The 24,018-nt window shown below is 43.8% G+C and overlaps 1 protein-coding gene across 5 annotated transcripts in view; it reads left to right on the forward strand.

The window, feature by feature from the left end:
• Window positions 1-24,018, forward strand: part of TMEM39A (transmembrane protein 39A) — a 98,145-nt gene that overhangs the window by 38,238 nt on the left and 35,889 nt on the right. For all 5 annotated transcript variants that reach the window (XM_082248357.1, XM_082248360.1, XM_082248359.1 and 2 more), the window contains exon 2: window positions 20,688-20,878. In XM_082248357.1, the coding sequence (XP_082104483.1) occupies window positions 20,763-20,878 (116 nt within the window). In that variant the 5' untranslated portion in view covers window positions 20,688-20,762. The remainder of the gene's footprint in view (window positions 1-20,687; window positions 20,879-24,018) is intronic.

A 24,018-nucleotide genomic window follows, 5' to 3' on the forward strand; every position in this document is an offset into this window, starting at 1 on the left:
CATGGCACCTCATGGCAAAGAACTCTCTGAGGATCTGAAAAAAAAAGAATTGTTGCTCTACATAAAGATGGCCTAGGCTATAAGAAGATTGCTAAGACCCTGAAACTGAGCTGCAGCACGGTGGCCAAACACCCCTGAGTGAAAATGTTCAAGTTTGGCCCAAAGTGCCAATATTTTGTGTGGCCAATTTCCAGCACTGCCTTAACCCTCTTGGGCATGGAGTTCACCAGAGCTTCACAGGTTGCCACTGGAGTCCTCTTCCACTCCTCCATGATGACATCACAGAACTGGTGGATGTTAGAGACCTTGTGCTCCTCCATTTGAGGATGCCCCACAGATGCTCAATAGAGTTTAGGTCTGGAGACATGCTTGGCCAGTTCATCGCCTTTACCCTCGGCTTCTTTAGCAAGGCAGTGGTCGTCTTGGAGGTGTGTTTGGGGTCGTTATCATGTTGGAATACTGCCCTATGGCCCAGTCTCCGAAGGGAGGGGATCATGCTCTGCTTCAGTATGTCACAGTACTTGTTGGCATTCATGCTTCCCTCAATGAACTGTAGCTCCCCAGTGCTGGCAGCACTCATGCAGCCGCAGACCATGACACTCCCACCACCATGCTTGACTGTAGGCAAGACACACTTGTCTTTGCACTCCTCACCTGGTTGCCGCCACACACGCTTTACACCATCTGAACCAAATAAGTTTATCTTGGTCTCATCAGACCACAGGACATGGTTCCAGTAATCCATGTCCTTAGTCTGCTTGTTTTCAGCAAACTGTTTGCAGGCTTTCTTGTGCATCATCTTTAACAGAGGCTTCCTTCTGGGACAACAGCAATGCAGACCAATTTGATGCAGTGTGCGGCGTATGGTCTGAGCACTGACAGGCTGACCCCCCATCCCCTTCAACCTCTGCAGCAATACTGACAGCACTCATACATCTATTTCCCAAAGACAACCTCTGGATATGAAGCTGAACACGTGCACTCAACTTCTTTGGTCGACCATGGCGAGGCCTGTTCTGGAGTGGAACCTGTCCTGTTAAACCTCTGTATGGTCTTGGCCACCGTGCTGCAGCTCAGTTTCAGGGTCTTGGCAATCTTCCTATAGCCTAGGCCATCTTTATGTAGAGCAAATAATTCTTTTTTTCACATCCTCCGAGTTATTTGCCATGAGGTGCCATGTTGAACTTCTAGTGACCAGTATGAAGATGATGTTACGCCGAGTAAATAGATACCTAACATGTCACGCTTTAAAATTGCACACACTCATGGAATGACTGCAAACTTCGGTACTTAAAAAATCTCTATAGGCGACACTTTAAAAATTTTTACAGGTTACCAATTTAGAGTGGAGGTCTTGGGCTAGAAAAGTTGCTCTTGCTCTAACGTCCGCGGCGATACCTCACATGTATGGATTGAAAGCCGTTTACATATGTGGCCGCTACTAATGAATGCGCTCGCTTCTGCATGTGAGCACGTGGGGACGGGGGCACTTTAAATTTTTTTTATTTATTTTTATTTTATTTTTACACTTTCCCTTTTAATTTTTTTTTGATCACTTTTATTCCTATTGCAAGGAATGTAAACATCCCTTGTAATAGGAATCGTGAATGACAGGTCCTCTTTATGGGAAGATCTGGGGTCAATAAGACCTCAGATCTCTCCTACAGGCTAGAAAGCCTGAAATAAAAAAATAAAAAAAAAACGATCTTGGCTATTCAGCTGAGATCAGTGCAGTATTGAAAACTGCCAGGCCGGGCGTGACGTCATCACAGCGCGCCCGGGCCTCCGAGAGTCATAGAGACTTGCGGGGACCATCTGGTCCCCGCAGTCTCTATGGTGACACTTCCGTCGGCGGCTGATTTCTTCTCCGGCTCGCCGATCGCACGGTCGTGCTGGTAGGAGCAGTGGGGGGGGGGGGGGAAGAATGTCCCCTCCCGCCGCCTGTAAGAACGATCAAGCGGCTGAACAGCTGCTATGATTGTTCTTATGGTGAAGGGAATCGCCGGCTGATATCATCTGAATGATGCCTGCAGCTGCACCCATCATTCAGATATCCCCACTCAAAGCCCAGGACGTCATATGACGTCCAGCGGTATGAAAGTAGTTAATTAAAAAAAAAAAAAAAAAAAAACACAGCTTTGCCCATTTTCTCTATGTGCCTTGCTAATATATAGAGTTTAGTTATATACTTTTATTGGTAGCAGAGGCTTGTGGGTTTTAGCTTTGTTCATGTGTGTGTAGGGCCCTCTCTCTCCCGTATTGTAGGACAAACCAAAGCCAAGATTTATGACTTTTATTGCAAATTTAGTTTTCCGAATAGCCATGCCAAATTTTACATCTTTGTGCCAAAAGCAGCTCCAGGATTTAGTTATCCTCATTAGAATAAACAGTTGTTGTTGGAATGGTGTTATTAATTTTTCATGCGTTGTTTCTTAATTGGCAGCCCGTGGTGTCTCTGGGTTTGTGGCTCAAACCGTCGTCGTGTCTTGTAAGCATGAGAGAGGAAGTGAACCGCGCTCACACGGTCATTCTGTCCTGCTTCCTCCTCCTATATCACACATAAGGTTGCACATAACCCTCCCATTAGGCAACCAGCATGAAGATCTACGACAGTGACGTGGCCTTTTCCTATTTACATTACTTTCATTTTAAGCTGAACTCCAGAGAGAGACGAAGGACGCAAATTAATTCAGCTCTGTATTCTTTAACATAGTCAGTTGCAGTGCAGTGCTCCTATGCTAACATAGAGCATGCTGATAGGAGGAGAGAGCAGAGTGACGGAGAGATGAGCAGCTTCTTTTACTGTTCAGTCACAGGCCGGGGGAGAGACAAGACCTGTTACCGAGAAAAGGCAGGACTTGATGGACCGAAATACAAATCCTTTCACAGGTAAAAACAGCAAGGGTCTTTTTTTTTTTTCTTTTTTTTTTTTAACCACTTTCAGATCGGAGGATTTTGGCTGCTCAATGACCAGGCCCTATTTTGCGATTCGGCACTGCATGACTGTAACGGACAATTGCGCGGTCGTGTGACGCTGTACCCAAACTAAATTGACGTCCTTTTTTTTCCCACAAACAGAGGTTTTTCTTTGGTGGTATTGGATCACCTCTGCGATTTTTTTTTTTTTTTTTTTTTTTTTTTTTTTTTTTATTTTTGCACTATAAACAAAAAAAGAGCGACAATTTTGAAAAAATAGCAATATTTATCAAATTTTTTTTATATGAAATTCTCAAAAAAATGTAAAAATCTAAATTTTTTAACATTTTAGGCCAATTTGTTTTCTGCTACATATTTTTGGTAAAAAAAAATGGCAATAAGCGTATTTTGATTGGTTTGCGCAAAAGTTATTGCGTTTACTAACTACGGGAAAGATTTATGTAATTTTTATTGTTTGGGGTTTTTTTTTTATTAGTAATGGCGGCGATCTGCTATTTTATTTATTTATTTATTTTTTTTGCAGGACTGCGACATTGCGGCGGACAGATCGGACCCCTGACTGACATTTCTGACACATTTGGGGTACCAGTGACATTACTACAGTAATCAGTGCTACAAATATGCTCTGTTACTGTAAAAATGACACTGGCAGGGAAGGGGTTAAATTTAAATCTTCATGAGAGATGACAAATGTTACTGTTCCACTTGAAGCAATCCAAACCATTAAGTATCTGTCTTTCACTCCCAGTGACGGTGAGTACCGTCACAGCCCATCAGTGCAGCATCATCAGTAAAGCTTATCAGTGCAGCCTCACCAGTGTCCTTCAGTGCCGCCTCACCTGTGCCCATGAATGCAGCCTCACCTGTGCCCATGAATGCAGCCTCACCTGTGCCCCTCAATGCAGCCTCACCTGTGCCCCTCAATGCAGCCTGACCGGTGCAGGGGAAGAGAGAGGAAGAGGAAAGTCCGGCTGAATAATCACAGAGCAGGGCAGGGATTGCTGTAACAGCTTTCATTTGAATTACCGGGGGCGCTCGCCATCACACGAAGTCCTGCCTCTGGATCGGCTCCTATAATAGACATCGCATGTCCCGGCATTGGACCCGTGTTCTGTCTATCAAAGGAGTTGAGCCAGGAGGCGGTGCTGTGTGACGGTGAGCGCCCGGCAATTCAAATGAAAGCTTTTACAGCAGGGCAATCCCTGCTCTGTGATGATCCGGCCGTCTCCTCTCTCTTCCCCTAGATGATCGCTGGGAGAACGGCTCCCGAGGTAGCCCCACACTCCCCCTTAATCATTTTCCACTCGCAAAATGTGAGCAATGGAGTGCAAAATTTGAAGGCTGGCATATACAATTGCGACACAAATCATATTGTAATTGAATGTTAAAAATGATCTTTCCTTTTCAATCTGCAGCCGCTGTAATTTTCTGAAAATGGCAACCTGGAGGTGTTCTGTACACAGAATGTATACTGACCCCCCCACCCCCCAGAAACAATTTCCTGCTTGTGTGATTGGCTCATCCTTTTCCCAGAAGTCTGCCTAAGATACAAGTCCGATTTCTGGCATCCCCTGCAACAAAAATGTCATTTGTGGTGAGATCCTCCCAATAGGAACACGTCTAAAGGGATGCAGGCCCAGCAGATTTCCTCAATAGTGCTCTGCAGCTGCACAGCTGATTGATAAATATGAAACCACCCCCATTAGACCCACTCAGCACAGAGGTACAGAAGAGCAAACAAGGATTTCTTTAGAATAACAAAAAGTAGGAATCTGGAAGAAAGTTAGTTAAAATCCTTGCAATGTACAGAGATCACCCAGAGGGGAATGTTTTTTTTTTTTCTCAACAAAAGTGGAGTTACGCTTTAAGGTTTCTTGGCTGTCGCTAGGCAACTCAAAGTTTCAGCTCCCTCCATACATTGTATGTAGGTTTAAGGTCTCCGAGACCTTAATGTTGTTCTTCTTGAGCCACTCCTTTGTTACCTTTATGGTATGTTTGGGTCATTGCCATGATGGAATACCCATCCATGACCCATCTTTGGTGTTCTGGCTGAGGGAAGAAGGTTCTCGTCCATGATTTTACAATACATGACCCCCGTCTATTGGCCGCTCAATACTGCAAAGTCAGCCTGTTCCTTTAGCAGAGAAACCGCCACAAAGCATCATGGTTCCACCTCCGTGCTGCACTGTAGGGACGGTGTTCTTAGGGTCATAGTCAGCATTTTTCTATCTCCAAACAAGGCGAGTCGAGTTAATGCCAAAGAGCTCAATTTTGGTCTCATCTGACCACGGCACTTTCTCCCAATCCTTCTCTGAATCATTTAGATGTTCATTGGCAAACTTCACTTGCCTGTAGATGTGCCATCTTGAGGAAGGGGACATTGCGGGCGCTGCAGAATTTCAATCCATGGCGGCGTATTGGGTTACCAAGGGTTTGTTTGGAGACTGTGGTCCCAACTACCTTGAGATCATTCACAAGCTCCTCCCGTGTAGATCTGGGCTGATCCCTCACATTTCTTATGATCATCCTTACCCAATGAGGGGAAATCTTGCATGAAGCTCCAGACCGAGGGTGATTGATGGTTATTTTGTATTTCTTCCAATTGCGAATAATCGCTACACTAGTTTGTTTTCTTCTCAAAAAGTCTGATCATAGCAAGCTCAGTAGCTCCAGTGTCAGGAATAGTCCATATGAAAGTCCATAATCCAATGAGATGATGGCTGAAGCGTTTCGAGGCTCAGCCTCTTCCTCAGAGCCACCTGTAAGATGCCAGCTGTAAGTCCCGTGGGGAGTGTGGTCGGGGAGCTTGGATTCTAAGCGCAGGAAAAGGGTGGCATCACCTTATTGTTTTGGAGCAGTCTCTTATAGACATAACAGAGTTGTCGTTCGAAGCATCTTCTTAACCACTTAAGCCCCGGAGGATTTGGCTGCTCAAAGACCAGGCCCTATTTTGCGATTCGGCTCTGCGTGACTTTAACAGACAATTGCGCAGTCGTGCGACGCTGTACCCAAACAAAATTGACATCCTTTTTTTCCCACAAACAGAGCTTTCTTTTGGTGGTATTTGATCACCTGCGCGATTTTTTTTTTTTTGCGCTATAAACAAAAAAAGAGCAACCATTTTGAAAAAATAACAATATTTTTCACATTTTTTTATATGAAATTCTCAAAAAAAATGTAAAAATCTAAATTTTTTTTAACCTTTTAGGCCAATTTGTTTTCTGCTAAATATTTTTGGTAATAAAAATCGCAATAAGCGTATTTTGATTGGTTTTCGCAAAAGTTTATTAACTATGGGAAAGATTTATGTCATTTTTATTTATTTATTTTATTTTTTTTACTAGTAATGGCGGCGATCTGCGTTTTTTTTTTTTTTTTTTTTTTTTTTTTTTGCAGGACTGCAACATTTCCGTGGACAGATCGGACCTCTAACTGACATTTTTGACACTTTTGGGGGTACCAGTGACATTACTGCAGTAATAAGTGCTAAAAATATGCACTGTTACTGTAAAAATGACACTGGCAGGGAAGGGGTTAACTGTACTGGTAATCAAGGGGTTAAATGTATCCCTAGGGGCGTGATTCTAACTGTGGGGGGGAATGGCTTGGGAAGTAATAACAGAGACATGCGATCCTACATAGCAGGATCGCATAGCCTCCGTCATTACTTCAGGGAGAATGACAGATGGCTGTGTTTACATCAACTGTCCGTCCTTCTCTCTCTGCTGCGGGAGAGCGTGAGTGGCCGACGGCCATCGGAGCCGCCGGTCACACATGCACTGGCTTCCCAGCTAATGAGCGGGGACGGGAGCGCGCCGGCGGCGGCGTGCGTTCGCCCCCTACAGTCTCCTGAGCGAGCGACGTAGTACTACGTCACTTTGCCCAGGAGCGCCTGCCTGCCGCAGTAAAACTGCGGGGGGCGGGGCTAAAGTGGTTAAATTGACAGGACTAGTCTGTGTACCACATGAGCACATACTGTAGCCAGTCTGTGGGAGCCACAATTGTTGTTGGTTGGTAGGGGATCATACTTATTTTACTCACTGAACTGCAACTCCATTTATAACTTTTGTATTATGTGTTTTTTTTCTTTCTGGATTTTTGGTTGAAATTCTGTCTCTATAATTTAAAATACACCTATGATAAAAATTCCAGACCCTTCATTTCTTTGTAAGTGGGCAAAAACCTCCCCGTTAGCTCGCAAGCAGAAGCGAACACATACGCAAGTCCTGCCCACATATGTAAACGGTGTTCAGACCACACATGTGAGGTATCGCCACGATCGCTACATCGAGAGCAATAATTTGAGCCCTAGACCTTCTCTGTTACTCTAAACTTGTAACCTGTAGAAATTTTTAAATCATCGCCTATGGGTACCAATGTTTGTCGCCATTCCACAAGCGTGCGCAACTTTGAAGCATGACATGTTGGGTATCTATTAACTCAGCGTAACATTATCTTTCACATTGTACAAAAAATTGGGCTAAGTTTACGGTTTTATTATTTTTTTTTAAATTAAAAACAGTGTATTTTTTCCAAAAAAAATTGCGTTTGTAAGATCGCTACGCAAATACGGTGTGATGGTGTGATAAAAAATATTGCAACGATCTCCATTTTATTCTCTAGGGTCTCTGCTAAAAAAAAGATATATAATGTTTGGGGGTTCTAAGTAATTTTCTAGCAAAAAATAAAAACTGATCTTAACTTGCAAACAAGTGTCAAAAAAAGGCCCGGTCCAGAAAAAAAAAGGTCCGGTCTTAAAAAAAAAAATATATATATATATATATGTTTTTATAAATGATTTGTATTATATTCAACTTTTTTATTGAAATCAATGAATATTAGCCATTATTATTGAAGCGTTGTTAAAAATCCTGCTTGCTGCATTTTTGGTGCATATTTGGTCCGTTAAAAAAACGCACAATAAATGCACCTCCCCATTGAAAATGCAACAAAAATGCACGTGTTGCGTTTTTGATGCATTTTTTGAGTCACATGACCAATGAAACACACCATAAGCATGGTAAAATCGCGAGCGTTTTCGGCAGCCATTATCGGCACCTTTTTGTTTCTTTCGGCAAAACGCTGAAAACCCTATTCCGAAATTTCGGTGCATCACTAATCGCAGCAGGAATTAAACCCCTTCTTCATTTCGGCAGGCACTAACGCCCACTGATTGCAAACCATTCCAATGAAAAGAGCTGCACTTTATGCGCCCTACAACCGCATGCAATGCATGCAGGTGCAGAGGGCTAGTGTGGGATTCAAGGGGTTAAAGCGGGCAGCGAGGAGGTGATGCAACACCACCTTCCTGCCCGCCAAACACCTCTGAAAAGTCATACACGCAGTCGCTGCTGCACGTGAACACGGAAATGAGAATATTGCAGCAAAAACTAATTTTTTTGTAACAGATGTTGGGGAATGGTGTTTAACCCCTTGCTGACCGCCCACGTACATTTACGGCAGGGCGGCGGCGGCTCCTCTGCGCAGAATCGCGTACAGGTATGTGATTCTGCACTTTCAGGTCTGGTGCATGCACACGCGCTTCCCGTGACCCGATCCCGTTGTTTGAACACGCCAGGAACCAATCAGCTGGTCTGGCGGGCCCGATGTCCGCCGGGACTTGCTGATTGTTCCCCGAAAGAGGCAGAATAAGGGTCTGCCTATGTAAACAAGGCAGATCGCCATTCTGTTAGTAGGGAAGATAAAGATCCTGTGTTAATGCAAAGCAGGAACATGGATCTCTGTCTTTCCACAGTTAGAAAGCACTCCCTAGGAACACGTTTAACCCTTTGATCGCCCTTGGTGTTAACCCCTTTTCTTCCAGTGTCAGTACAGTGACATTGCATATTATTTATATTGGTGTCACTGGTCCCCAAAAAAAGTGCCCCTTAGTGTCAGATTTGCTCTCCGCAATGTCGCAGTCCGCTAGAAGTCAGTAATCGCCGCCATTACTAGTAAAAATAAATAAATAATAAGTCCATAAGAGCCCATTCACACTGGGGCGACACGACTTGGTGGGGCGACCTGTGTGCACCGCGACTTCGGCGCGACTTGCACGGACTTCATATAATTGAAGTCAATGCAAGTCGCTCCCAGGTCGCCCCAAAGTAGTACAGGACCCTTTTTCTAAGTCGGAGCGACTTGTGTCACTCCTATTAGAACGGGTCCTGTGCTAATCAATGGCGAGCGACCCACCGCGACTTGTCAGGCGACCAAGTCGCCTGACAAGTCGCGCTAGTGTGAATGGACCCTAAATGTATTCCATAGTTTGTAGACGCAATAACTTTTGTGCAAACCAATCAATATATGCTTATTGAGACTTTTTTTTTTATGACTGTATATTTTTAGCACTGTATTAGTGTCACTGGTCCACAAAAAAAAGTCAGTTTGTGTCTGATTTGTCCGCGGCAATATCGTAGTCACGCTATAAGTCGCTGATCTTAAATAAAAATGTAAAAAATATAAATAAACATATCCCATAGTTTGTAGACACTAGAACTTTTGCGCAAACCAATCAATATATGCTTATTAGGATTTTTTTTATTTTTTTTTACAGCAGCGCAAAAAATAAAAAAATTGCAGAGGTGATCAAATACCACCAAAAGAAAGCTCTGTTTGTGGGAAAAAATGTACCTAAATTTTATTTGGGTACAAAATCGCACGTCCGCGCAATTGTCCGGTAAATTAATGCAGGACCATAATGCATAATGACCTGGTCATGAAGGGGGGATAAATCTTCCGGAGCTGAAGTGTAGGGCTGCAACTAACGATTATTTTGTCTGTCGACTAATCTAGCGATTATTTTTCCGATTAGTCGACTAATCGAACGATTATTTTTATTTTATTTTTTTTTTTGCTTGATTGAGTGTAAGTAAGCCCCCCTCCCAGTTTAGACCCCTCAGTAAGCCCTCCCACCTAGTACAGACCCCTCAGTAAGCCCTCCCACCTAGTACAGACTCCTCAGTAAGCCCTCCCACCTAGTACAGACCCCTCAGTAAGCCCTCCCACCTAGTACAGACTCCTCAGTAAGCCCTCCCACCTAGTACAGACCCCTCAGTAAGCCCTCCCACCTAGTACAGACCCCTCAGTAAGCCCTCCCACCTAGTACAGACCCCTCAGTAAGCCCTCCCACCTAGTACAGACCCCTCAGTAAGCCCTCCCACCTAGTACAGACCCCTCAGTAAGCCCTCCCACCTAGTACAGACTCCTCAGTAAGCCCTCCCACCTAGTACAGACCACTTAGTAAGCCCTCCCACCTAGTACAGACTCCTCAGTAAGCCCTCCCACCTAGTACAGACCACTTAGTAAGCCCCCCCCCCTCCCAGTGCAGACCCCTCAGTAAGCCCCCCTCCCAGTGCAGACCCCTCAGGCTCACCTGCGATCACATGCTGCTCCTGGAGTGGCGCGTGACGTTTCGTCTGTGTGGGACAGTGGGAGGGATCATCGGCGGCAGTCTGCAGCCACAGAGAGTCAGCTCAGTTGATGCACCGCCGCGCAGCCGCAGCCACCCCGGACGTCATGCCGCTCACAGCGGCTGATGTAGAAGAGACGGACACTTTGGACTGGAGCGCAGCGGGGCGGGCAGTGCAGCCTGCAGCGGCCCCAATCAATGCAGCGGCCTGGCCGGACTATCCGACAAGACACCGGCAATGCTTAAAGTGGCGCTGCGGGCAGGGGGCGTGTGACGCGTCGATGCCTTTCACGCACGTCGACGTATTTCTGTAGCACTACTGAAGTGTTAAGATAGTATTTCTCACCTGCAAAGGTTTGCTATAGAGCAGAACTAAACCCATCGATTTAACTGCTTCAAAAAACAGTTAAATTCTCGGCATGCTGGGAATGCTAACTCACATTTGGCTTGGGTTCTCATGACACCATGGAATGTCTGGTGTCATAACTGATCACATGCAGCATCATGGCAGTTGCAGATCAAGCAGAGGCAGAGATGGCAGCTTCATTGGCTGGAAAGAATAAGAGGGTTTAGTTCCACTTTAAGGCAGCAAGAAAATCAGTCCTGTTTTGTGACGGAGCCAGAATCCAGTTTACTTGTGCCTGTCAGCTGTTATAAAAAGTAAATGACTGTTGATGAGTTATAAATGTTTGCTCCTTGCTAACAATGCTAATTACTCCATGAAGGAACAATACTTGGGTTATGTTTTTTTTTTTCTTGGCACTCTGTTGAAGAGAAATGCTCAGGTAGTATTTATTCATCATTTATATTATCCAAGTCCTCGGGACAACTTGCAAAGCAGCGTAGAACCGTCCATGTAACGGCCATGTGACCGTGCGTATTAAAAAAAAAAACACATTGCCCGCACGCATAATACACCCGCACACATAATACACCCGCACGCATAATACACCCGCACACATAATACACCCGCACACATAATACACCCGCACACACAATACACCCGCGCACACAATACACCCGCGCACACATAATACACCCGCACACATAATACACCCGCGCACACATAATACACCCGCGCACACATAATACACCCGCGCACACATAATACACCCGCGCACACATAATACACCCGCGCACACATAATACACCCGCGCACACATAATACACCCGCGCACACATAATACACCCGCGCACACATAATACACCCGCGCACACATAATACACCCGCACACATAATACACCCGCGCACACATAATACACCCGCGCACACATAATACACCCGCGCACACATAATACACCCGCGCACACATAATACACCCGCGCACACATAATACACCCGCGCACACATAATACACCCGCGCACACATAATACACCCGCGCACACATAATACACCCGCGCACACATAATACACCCGCGCACACATAATACACCCGCGCACACATAATACACCCGCGCACACATAATACACCCGCGCACACATAATACACCCGCGCACACATAATACACCCGCGCACACATAATACACCCGCGCACATAATACACCCGCGCACATAATACACCCGCGCACACATAATACACCGGCGCACACATAATACACCGGCGCACACATAATACACCGGCGCACACATAATACACCGGCGCACACATAATACACCCGCGCACACATAATACACCCGCGCACACATAATACACCGGCGCACACATAATACACCGGCGCACACATAATACACCGGCGCACACATAATACACCGGCGCACACATAATACACCGGCGCACACATAATACACCGGCGCACACATAATACACCGGCGCACACATAATACACCGGCGCACACATAATACACCCGCGCACACATAATACACCCACGCACACATAATACACCGGCGCACCTGCGCTGTTTAAAAAAATACTGCCCTCCTGAACTGCAAATTAGCGTGTACCATAAGGCACATTTAGGGCTCATGCACATGTGAGATTTGGAGGGAGCGGTAAAACTGCGGCTCAGCCACAGGGTTATAGATTTTTAATTGTATATGCACATGCAGGCAGTTTTGGGTAATGGGAGGTAGGGTTAGGACCCCTGTCAGGTTTTACTGTTGTGCACAGCTTTTATTAAAGATACATCCACCGTTGAATGTCACAGTGACAGTGGTTTTGCCAAACAGGTAGAGTTTTTCCTTTACTTCCTGTGTGGTAAAACAATTATCACCCTGAAAGGTTGAGATATTCCCATACTTCCTGTCTGGTAAAGCATGCATTACCCTCATAGGTGGAGATTTTCCCTTACTTCCTGTCTGGTAAAGCATGCATTACCCTGATAGGTGGAGATTTTCCCTTACTTCCTGTCTGGTAAAGTATGCATTACCCTGATAGGTGGAGATTTTCCCTTACTTCCTGTCTGGTAAAACAATTATCACCCTGACAGGTTGAGATTTTCCCTTCCTGTCTGATAAAGCATTTATTATCCTGATAGGTGAAGATTTTCCCTTCCTGTCTGGTAAAACAATTATCACCCTAAAAGGTGAAGATCTTCCCTTACTTCCTGTCTGGTAAAACATTTATTACCCTGATAGGTGGAGATTTTCCCTTACTTCCTGTCTGGTAAAACAGTTATCACCCTAAAAGGTGGAGATTTTCCCTTCCTGTCTGGTAAAACAATTATCACCCTGATAGGTGAAGATCTTCCCTTACTTCCTGTCTGGTAAAACCATCCTCACTGTGTTAGGTGGAGTTTTTTCTTTTCTTCTTAACACAGCGATGATGGTTTTACCAGACAGGAAGTAAGGGAAGATCTTCACCTATCAGGGTGATAATTGTTTTACCAGACAGGAAGTAAGGGAAAATCTCCACCTTTTAGGGTGATAACTGTTTTCCCAGACAGGAAGTAAGGGAAAATCTCCACCTATCAGGGTGATGATGGTTTTACCAGACAGGAAGTAAGGGAAGATCTTCACCTATCAGGGTGATAATTGTTTTACCAGACGGGAAGTAAGGGAAGATCTTCACCTATCAGGGTGATAATTGTTTTACCAGACAGGAAGTAAGGGAAAATCTCCACCTATCAGGGTAATAAATGTTTTACCAGACAGGAAGTAAGGGAAGATCTTCACCTTTTTAGGGTGATAATTGTTTTACCAGACAGGAAGAAAGGGAACATCTCTTCCTTTCACAATGATAATTGTTTTAACAGGCAGGAAGTAAGGGAAAATCTCCACCCATTAGGGAAATCATTGCTTTATCAGACAGAAAGTAAAGGAAAATCTCCACCTGTCAAGGTGATATTTGTTTTACCAGATAGGAAGTTTGGGGAAAATCTCCACCTGTGTGATGATTGTTTTACCAGACAGGAATTAAGAGAAAAATATCCACCTATCAGATGATTGTTTTACCACACAGGAAGTAAGGGAAAATCTCCACCTGCCAGGGTGATAATTGTTTTTTTACTAGAGAGAAAAGTAAAGGAAAACTTTCACCTGTCAGGGTGGTAATTGTTTTTTCAGACCGGAAGTAAGGGAAAATCTCCACCTGTCAGGGTAATATTTGCTTTGTCAGACAGGAAATAAGGGAAAATCTCTGCCTATCAGAATAATAATTGTTTTACCAGACAGGAAGCAATGGAAAATCTCCTCCTTTCACAATAAATGTTTTAACCGACAGGTAGCAAGGAAAAATCTCCAGCTGTGTGATGATTGTTTTACCAGACAGGAAGTAAAGGAAAATCTCCACCTATTAGGGAGCTAATTACTTTATCAGAAAGGAAGTAAGAGAAAAATCTCTACCTGTCAAGGTGATAATTGTTTTACCAGACAGGAAGCAAGGGAAAATCTCCTCCTTTCATAAAAAATGTTTTAACACACTGGAAGTAAGGGGAAATCTCAATCTGTCTAAGTGATAATTGTTTTACCAGACAGGAAGTAAAAGAAAATCTCCATCTGTGTGATGATTGCTTTACCAGACAGGAAGTAAAGGAAAATCTCCACCTATTAGGGAGATAATTACTTTATCAGACAGGAAGTAAGGGAAAATCTCCACCTGTCAAGGTGATAATTGATTTACCAGACAGGAAGTTTGGGGAAATCTCCACCTGTGTGATGATTGTATTACCAGACCTTAGTGATGATTGTTTTACCACACAGGAAGTAAGGGAAAATCTCCACCTGCCAGGGTGATCATTGTTTTCCCAGACAGGAAGTAAAGGAAATTCTCCAGGTATCACATATAAATACATTTTATCCCTAGAGTAGGGAAGGGCTGGATCCCCTGCTGATTTTTGGAGATTATCCCTCACTTTCTGTCTGGTGGAACTGTTGTCACCATGATGGTAAGTTGGGGAAATCTTTTGAACAGAACCTCAGATCTCTATAAAAAGCCAACAGGGATTCTAATCCTTCCCCACTTCATAAAAAAAGCATACACTTTGAAGTAGACCTAAAGGCAAAACTTGCATTTCATTTTGGATTGAGTAAGGGAGGGTTATGACACCTGTCAGGTTTTTTTTTTTTTTTTGCCATCTGTGTCTAACTGGGGAGGTTTCCCTTTTACTTCCGGTCCCATAACAGCAGCAACAGGAAATGAGAGGAAATCCTTTCAAAGTGAGGGAATCACTGTTTGTGTACCCATTGGAAGATTTCCCCTTTATTCCTGTTCTTCTGACAATCCAGGATTTGGGATTTTCTTTCACTTTTGAGGATAATGGTAAACTGGACAAATGGGGAGGGTGAATCTTCCTATTGGGGAGATAACCCATACACATTCACTACCTAAAGTGGTTCTGAAAGCTGAAAATTCAGCAATGTTCACGATAGCCTTGGCTGTATGAGGACTCTCCCTCCTCATTGGCTGAGGAGGCCAGTGAGCCAATAAGAAATGGGGGGTATCTAGGGAGCGCATAGAGCAGCAGCTCAGGAGTGAGCACACAGCGGTTCCCCCACAGGGGGGACACTGCTTGAGGGAGAGAAGCCAGGTCCAGGACCAAATCTTTCCTGTTCCTCCTCACTTCCTGTTTGGATCAAGCCATGCAAATTAGTTAATTAAAGCGGAGTTCCGGCCTATTTTGCAACTTTAGTGATTCCTAGAGTGCTCGCTATGCTGATCAACAATTGGGCATTTTCAATTTTTTTCGGGGGTCCCTTACCTTATTTTCAGGGCAATTTTGATTGTACTTCCTCCTCCTCCCCCCTCTGTGGCCGCGGCCACCGACATCACTTCCACCTTTGCATTGCATCCTGGGAGCTGTTTGTCATCACTCCCAGGAGGCCGGAATCAGGAAGAACTCCCAGACCACTCCCTGGAATCGGGAAGAAGGACACAGCAGATTACACTGCGGCTTCAAATGCCCCCATCCAAGATGGCTGCGCCCAGACAGCATTTTTAAAAGTAAGATTTTGACTAAAATCCAATACTGTACACCTTGTAAGTATGAGAATAGCGGTTCTGTGAAGGGCGATGGATTAGTATTATAGGGGTATTTTTAGTTAAAAAAGGTATTTGAAGCCGGAACTCCGCTTTAACACTAACATTGGTTGGTGGTCACTGCTGTACAATACAAGTTCTATAGTCTATCTCGAGAATGAGCAAGAGATATTGGCTACGTTCCTAAAAAAAAAGGAATTTGGAGAGCAATAGAAGAGAGTTTTTTGAGTTAATTTTTTTGTATTTTTCTTTAAACCAGTGTTCGGTGTCACTGTCATTTTTGGTTTGGCTCGGGTTGTTGACCTGTTTCCTGTTCATGCATCTCATAGGCTTCATATCCGGTTGTTTGGCACCCCCCCCCCCCTCCTTGCGATTCTATATATTTAGCAAACTGTAAGCTACTTGGGTAAATGACCGCGCTAAGATAAGATCAGTTGACTGCAGAGAAGAGAGTCTTATGATTTCAGTCAGTGTGACCAGATGTGTAGGCTTAAATAGAAAGCGAGAGAGAAAGGAGGAGGAAAGTATCATCACTACGCAGCACCGTGGAACGGAAAGCACAGCCTGTGGGGGCCCGAAGAGCATGAAGGCACCTGAACATGACACCGACCTATATGGCCAATCTTTCTAAATCCAAAACTGGCTTAGAGGTACTTAGGGGTCTTGAAGAGGAGGCAGATCAAAAACAGCCAAGTTTTTGTCAATGTTTCGATGAAGCTCAATCCAACTTCCTCAAGACCTTGAGAAAAGACCTTGAAGGTCTCGAGAAAGATGGACTGCGCTTCATCGAAATGTTGACAGTTAAAACATTGCTGTTTTTGATCTGCTTGCTCTGCAAGACCCCCAAGTACCTCCTAAACCAGTTTTGGATTTAGAAAGATTGGCCATATAGGTCGGTGTCATGTTCAGGTGCCTTCATGCTCTTCTGGCCACCTCGGGCTGTGCTTTGGGAGTCAGTCTTGTCAGTTAGTGAAGTAGTTTTGGATTTATGTGAATTTGTGGGTGAGCACCTGGGCATTTACTTGACAGAGTGCCGTGGCTAACCTTTGAACTGTTATATGGCCAGTCTTTGTGGTCCCTCTCCAAATGACTGCGTTCCAGCGAAGGGTATTGGTAATACAGCATACAAAAACATTACAGACAGTTGTGCCCTTCCAACATTGTGGTAACAGTTTGGTGAAGGCCCTTAACTGTTCCAGCATGACTGTACCCCTCCTGGTGCATAAAGCCAGCTCTATAAAGACATGGTTTGGTGTGGTGGAACTCAAGTGTCCTGCACAGAGCCCTGACCTCAACTCTACTGATCTCTATCCACGAAGACATGGTTTGGTGTGGAGGATCTCAAGTGTCCTGCACAGAGCCCTGACCTCAACTCTACTGATCTCTATCCACGAAGACATGGTTTGGTGTGGAGGATCTCAAGTGTCCTGCACAGAGCCCTGACCTCAACTCTACTGATCTCCTTCCACGAAGACATGGTTTGGTGTGGAGGATCTCAAGTGTCCTGCACAGAGCCCTGACCTCAACTCTACTGATCTCCTTCCACGAAGACATGGTTTGGTGTGGAGGAACTCAAGTGTCTTGCACAGAGCCCTGATCTCAACTCTACTGATCTCCATCCACGAAGACATGGTTTGGTGTGGAGGAACTCAAGTGTCCTGCACAGAGCCCTGACCTCAACTCTACTGATCTCCATCCACAAAGACATGGTTTGGTGTGGAAGAGCTTGAACGGCCTCCTACAGAGCCCTGACCTCAACCCTACTGACCACTTCCCATAAAGACATGGTTTGATGAGTTTGGTGTGGAGGAACCTGAATGGCCTACACAGAGCTCCGACTTCAGCCTTATTGACCACCCTCCATTAATACATGGCTTGATGAGTTTGGTGTGGAGAAACTTGATTGGCCTGCCCAGGGCCCTGACCTCAACCCTACTGATCACCTTTGGGATGAATTGGAATGCTGATTAAGCCAGGTCTTCTCATGCAACATCAGTATCTGACTTCACAAATGTTATTTTGGTTGAATGGATGCCAATTACCACAGATACTCCAGAATCGTATGGAAAGCCTTTCCAGAAGATATGAGGATGTTATGGCCTCTAATGGAAGGGCAGCTTGATATTAAAGTGGTTTGGAAGTCTGTTTTTTTGGGGGGCCCATCTCAACACATTGCACAGTTTCCTTTTGTTTTTCCACAGAACTTTATTCAAATTTCTATATAATTCTTTTTAACAGAGCAGTGTTGCAATGTGGTGGTTAGTGTTGCAAACTCGGGAAATTTTATAGCATGCAGCACTTTTTTCAGCACCTAGCCCAGCATTACTGTGATGTGAGTGGACATTGGAAATAAGGCCTTGTCTTTGTGATGATACTGTACTGAAAATAGCTGTCAGCATAGCCCCAGTGAATCTGGTGTGAATAAGCTCCGTATGCAATACAGTCTTTGTTTTTTGTATCTAATACATGATAAATGCACAAGGATTCCCAGAGCTCTATGGGTTATAAAAAGTGAAATCAGTGGAGACACTGCCTGCTTTGAGGCTGGATATATCTAATTGAAACCTCACATGAGGTTGGCCAATGTTCTGGAAATGTTATAGATAGGCAATTCCTATCCTCCTATGGATTAGTGGATCCAAATGATTAACTACTGCAGTAGGGAACAGACACAAAAGATACACTCAGCATCTTTCCAAATAACTGTTCTGTTTTTTTGACGCAGATGACGTTTCTCTTACGTCCTCCGACAGTCGCTGCCCCTCATATAATCTTCACCAATGGGTATTGACTTTCTCTCCGCAGGAGTAGCTAGGCAGGGGTGGCGACTGTCGGAGGACTCAGAAAGGAATTTTACGGTCAGATTTTACAAAAATTCCGTTTTTTTTTTTTTATAAACATGATTGCGTACGTATCGCATTAATAATACAATTGTACATTTATGGTAACGTGGCGTAACATAGGCAGGCTAGTTCTAATCAGGACTTGAAAGAATGCAAACACGTAATGAAAACATTATTAGTGCCGTGTACACGAGTGCAGTGTGCAATACATACGCAGGCATACAAAATAGAATACAATTATATACAGATTTTACAATTTCCCTAACAGCCAATAATAGTCGCTGCCCTTTACAGCTTGAGTTACTGATCTCGGTAAACAGGCTGAGATCTGCTAGCAGTAAAGGGTAGGAGGAGGAGCCAAGTTGAATGTATGAATTCATCTGCATCTTATGGACTGTTAGAGCCATGTGCACCCCAGAAATAAAAAGTTTATAATTTTAATGGGATTCTCAGAAATCTTTCTTGGAGTTCTACTTTAATCAGATTTGAATTCCAGATCTGTTTAATCTTTTAAATATATTTTAAATTCTTTTGAGTGAACAAACTGCTCTCAGGATTGGGACATCCTGTTACCATGAGCAGGTGATAAAACTGCCGAGTGTAATAAAGATTTTTATCATCTTTCCTTGTAATATGTTCCTGTTTAGGACCGGATAACCTCATATCTTGTCTTTCCACGCCCACTTTATTACATCATTTTTTTTTTTTTTTCCAACAAGAAGTATTCCCTGCTGAACCGGCCGAGATTCAATCCATCTATGACTTTCTTAATAGAACTGAAGTGGAAGGGTCTTATGAAGAAAGTTAAGAACAGAAAGTGTGGGGGGGGGGTCAGAGGGTTTTAGTTGGGTCTTCAACACCTTATAGTTGGAACTTTGACAAAATAGTCGTTAATCCCAACAGCTAGTTATTAAATTCAGTTGGGAGATAAAGATTGATCGGAATTTGCTTGAACTTAGCGATGGTATCTTTGCAGGCCACCACCATTTTTGAATTAAGGAGAAACCTAATCATTTTTTTCTTTCGCTTGGCCTATGATAGGTGGTGATGATCACCATGCTTTAGCTAGAACCTGTTTAGCCTGTTTAGGTTTCCTTGAGGGTTCCTCCAGATGTTGCTAGGGGTTCCTTGAGGGTTCCTCCAGATGTTGCTTGGGGTTCCTCCAGATGTTAGGCGTTCCTTGAGGGTTCCTCCAGATATTGCTAGGGGTACCTTGAGGGTTCCTCCAGATGTTGCTAGGCGTTCCTTGAGGGTCCCTCCAGATGTTACTAGGGGTTCCTTGAGGGGTTCCTCCAGAGGTTGCTAGGGGTTCCTCCAGAGGTTGCTAGGGTTTCCTTGAGGGTTTTTTTGGAGGTTCCTTCGAGGGTTTCTCCGGAGGTTCCTCGAGGGTTCCTCCGGAGGTTCCTCGAGGGTTCCTCCGGAGGTTCCTCGAGGGTTCCTCCGGGGGTTCCTCCAGAGGTTCCTCGGAGGTTCCTCGGGGGTTCCTCCGGAGGTTCCTCGGGAGGTTCCTCGGGGGTTCCTCGGGAGGTTCCTCGAGGGTTCCTCCAGAGGTTCCTCCGCAGCTTGCTAGAGGTTCCGTGAGCAATGAGAGATTTCTGCTGCCAGATAAGTACCCACTGACACCATTGATCTTTTTTGCGATCTGTAAAGGGGGTAATTTTTCCCAGCGACCACAAGTGTGAGGAGCATTCTTCCCACTGACCATCACACGAAAGTATCATTAATGGTAGATATAGTAATTTTTAGCTGGGATTCCCTGAGTTTGTTATTTCAAGGGTTCCTCTGTGTTGAAAATATTGCAAAAGGCTGATATAAACCAATTGACAATGAAGGGGAGCAATAGGGTGTCAGGGACAGACTGTTGTCATCCTCAACCAGGAAAAGCCCATACATGGACCTTCATAAGGGGATTACCAGGTATTTTAATAAGCGCTAAAGGTTTAAACAGAATTGAAAATTAACATTTGAAACAACAATAACATAAGAGGTTGAGATTTTAGTGATGGGGTTTATAATGGCGTTTTGTTACTCCCGTGGTGTCTTGCTATGTTAACACTTCTCTTTGTTCTCTCTCTGCAGAGCAGAAAACGGCGTTGCCCTGTATTCCCGGCCTCGGAGTGGAGCTGACTGCTGGACACGGACTGGCACCTTGTCATGCCCGGTGGAAGAAGGGGTCCTAGTCGGCAGCAACTAAGCCGTTCCGCGTTGCCCTCTCTGCAGACTTTGGTTGGCGGCGGGTCTTGTGGCAATGGCACAGGGCTGAGAAACAGGTGAGTCCTGCAGGCCGGACGTGGGAAGAACTGACATTTCTTCGTGTTTACCCAACAATTAGAAACCTAAAAGATAAGATTATAACCGCTTTATTTTGCATTGATGGTATACATTCTAATAGCCCCTCCATGGACTTCCCCTTAGAACAGTAACCATCTAGACTCCAATCTTCCCTTCAGTTTTGCAGTTGTACAGACTGCCCTTACTTACTCTTATTCCACTGCACACTGTGAGCTTCTCACAGTATGCATTAGATGCTAAAACAAGTCAGATAGCTCCGACCCCTTTTCCTTTTTTTGAGTCCTTAGTTTGATGTCCAGCATCATCAAGCCTTTTCTTCTCCACTCTAAATGACCTGGCTCACCCCTTTCAATCATGGAGGCTCAGTATCAGATGTGGGCGTTGCCTAGGGCACGCTGCATCCAAATACCCCCTTTCTGGGAACGCCCACTCCTCCAGACTGGCATCCACTCATCAAGGCATTGTAATATTTGCATAACTCCTACCTAGAGCTAGGGATGCACCGATCCGACTTTTTTGGACCCGATACCGATATCTGGCGTTGTAAAATCGCCGATACCGGAACCGATCCGGAGCTACATACAAAGCATGCGGCTGCAGTACAGAGCAAAGCCGCTGCTTCATGTGTACGGCTCCTCCATTCACAGGCGGAGTGCATCTGATATCACTCCGCCTGTGAGCCGGGACTATAGAGGAAGTAGCGGCTCCCATCCCATACTACTACTGCATCAAGTAAGGGAAGGCTGAACCGTTACTAAGCAAAAACCCGATCCAGCTATAATGGCCATAGCGGCGCCGATGTCCGATCCGAATATCGGATCGGTGCATCCGTACCTGGAGCCAGCCCACGGCTTGTATCAGGGCTGAGGACTCTTGAGAGAACTGAGGCAGGGTGCTCAGAATGTACAATATCTTGCCAGCCCCTCCTACCAGCTAGGATCTGCCTGCATTGCATTGAGAAGCACTGAGACCCAGTGATGATGTCACTGGATAAAAAATAAGGTATGTGATGAAAAAAGGTTCCATTTAAAAATTTTGTTTTAAATTTTATATATATATATATATATATATATATATATATATGATCTAAAACATATATATATATATATATATATATATATATATATATAAAATTTACAACAAATTTCATAAGCAGTGTTGATGGGAGGAGGGAGGAACGAGGGAAAGGAAGATATAACCAGATTAAATTTTAGCTTTAAGCCTTCTTTTTCCCTGACTGACCACCCCCCCCCCCCCCCTTCTGACCTCTGTCATGTGTTTGAAGTTCTCTCTAAAGCTTCAACTTCCAGTGTTTGTGGGTAAGAATTTTCTTTTGAATACGGCTTTGAAGTTCTAACTTTCATCTCTAGTCGGACATGACCTTTAAATCACACGAAGATGTAAAAATATGTGGCCTGGTTAATATTACATTCCCTGTCATAGGCCGAATGTGGTCCAAATACCGATCATTTCATAGGTTACCTATACATCTTTAACCACTTCCATACAGAGCAGTTAGACCCCCTTCCTTCCCAGACCAATTTTCAGCTTTCAGCACTCTCACACTTTGAATGACAATTGCTCAGTCATGCTACACTGTAACCAAACAAAATTTTTATCATTTTTTTCACACAAATAGAGCTTTCTTTTGGTGGTATTTGATCACAACTGGGTTTTTTTTTCTTCGTGATATAAGCAAAAAAAGAGCAAAAATTTTGAAAAAAAAAAACACTTTTTTTAGTTTCTATTATACAATTTTGCAAAAAATTAATTTTTCTTCATACATTTGGGCCAAAATTTATACTGCTACATATCTCTGGTAAAATTAACCCAAATTAGTGTATATTATTTAGTCTGTGTGAAAGTTATGGAGTCTAGAAGCGATTGTACCAATTACTGAAAATTGATCACACCAGATGTACTGACTGCCTATCTCCTTTCTTGAGGCCCTGAAATGTCAGGACAGTACAAATACCCCCCAAATTACCCCTTTTTGTAAAGTAGACAGTCCAAGGTATTTAGTAAGAGGCATGGTGAGTTTTTTGAAGTTATAATTTTTTCCCACAATTCTTGGGAAAATTAAGAAAAAAAATTTTTTTTCTTTTTTTTCCCAAAACGTTGTCAATTTATAAGCTATTTCTAACACATAGCATGTACACAGCAAAAATGACACCCCAAAATTCATTCTATTACTCCTTCTGAGTATGGTGATACCACATGTGGGAGCCTTTTACACAGCCTGGCCACAAAAAGAGACTCCACGTCCAAGTAGCACCATAAGGCGTTTTAGGAGCATAAATACACATAAAACTTTCTTACTACCTATCACACTTTTCAAGGCCCTAGAGCACCAATACAATGGAAAAGTCCACAAAATGACCCCATTTTGGAAAGCAAACACTCCAACGTATATTCTATGAGGCATTATGGGTCCTTTGAACATGTCATTTTTTTCCACAAGTTTTTGGAAAATGTGGGAAAAAAATAAAAACTTTTTTTTTTTACACAAAGTTGTCAATTTATAGGATATTCCTAACACATAGCATGTACACAGCAAAAATGACACCCCAAAATACATTCTGCCACTCCTCCTGAGTATGGCAATACCACATGTGTGAGACTTTTTCACAGCCTAGCCATATAGAGGGGCCTAACATCCAAGGCGCATCATCATGCATCCTAGCCACTTGCCTAGGCCTATTTTTGACATTTGGTGTTTACAAGCTAAAATCAGTTGTTTTGCTAGAAAACTGCTTAGAACCCCCAAACATTATATATTTTTTTTTAGCAGAGACCCTAGAGATTAAAGTGGAGATTATTGCAATATTTTTTATCACACCGTATTTGCGCAGCGGTCTTCCAAACGCAATTTTTTTGGAAAAAATTCACTTTTTTTAATTAAAAAATAAGAAACCAGTAAAGTTAGCCCAATTTTTTTCCATAATGTGAAAGATAATGTTACGCCGAGTAAATAGATACCCAACATGTCATGTTTCAAAATTGCGCACGCTCACGGAATGGCGACAAACTTTGGTACTTAAAAATCCCCATAGGCGACAATTTAAAAATTTCTACAGGTTGCCATCTTTGAGTTATAGAGGAGGTCTAGGGCTCAAAT

This window comes from Pelophylax lessonae (genome assembly GCF_965119305.1).
Source record: "Pelophylax lessonae genome assembly, chromosome: 2".
NCBI classification, from domain to species: domain Eukaryota; kingdom Metazoa; phylum Chordata; class Amphibia; order Anura; family Ranidae; genus Pelophylax; species Pelophylax lessonae.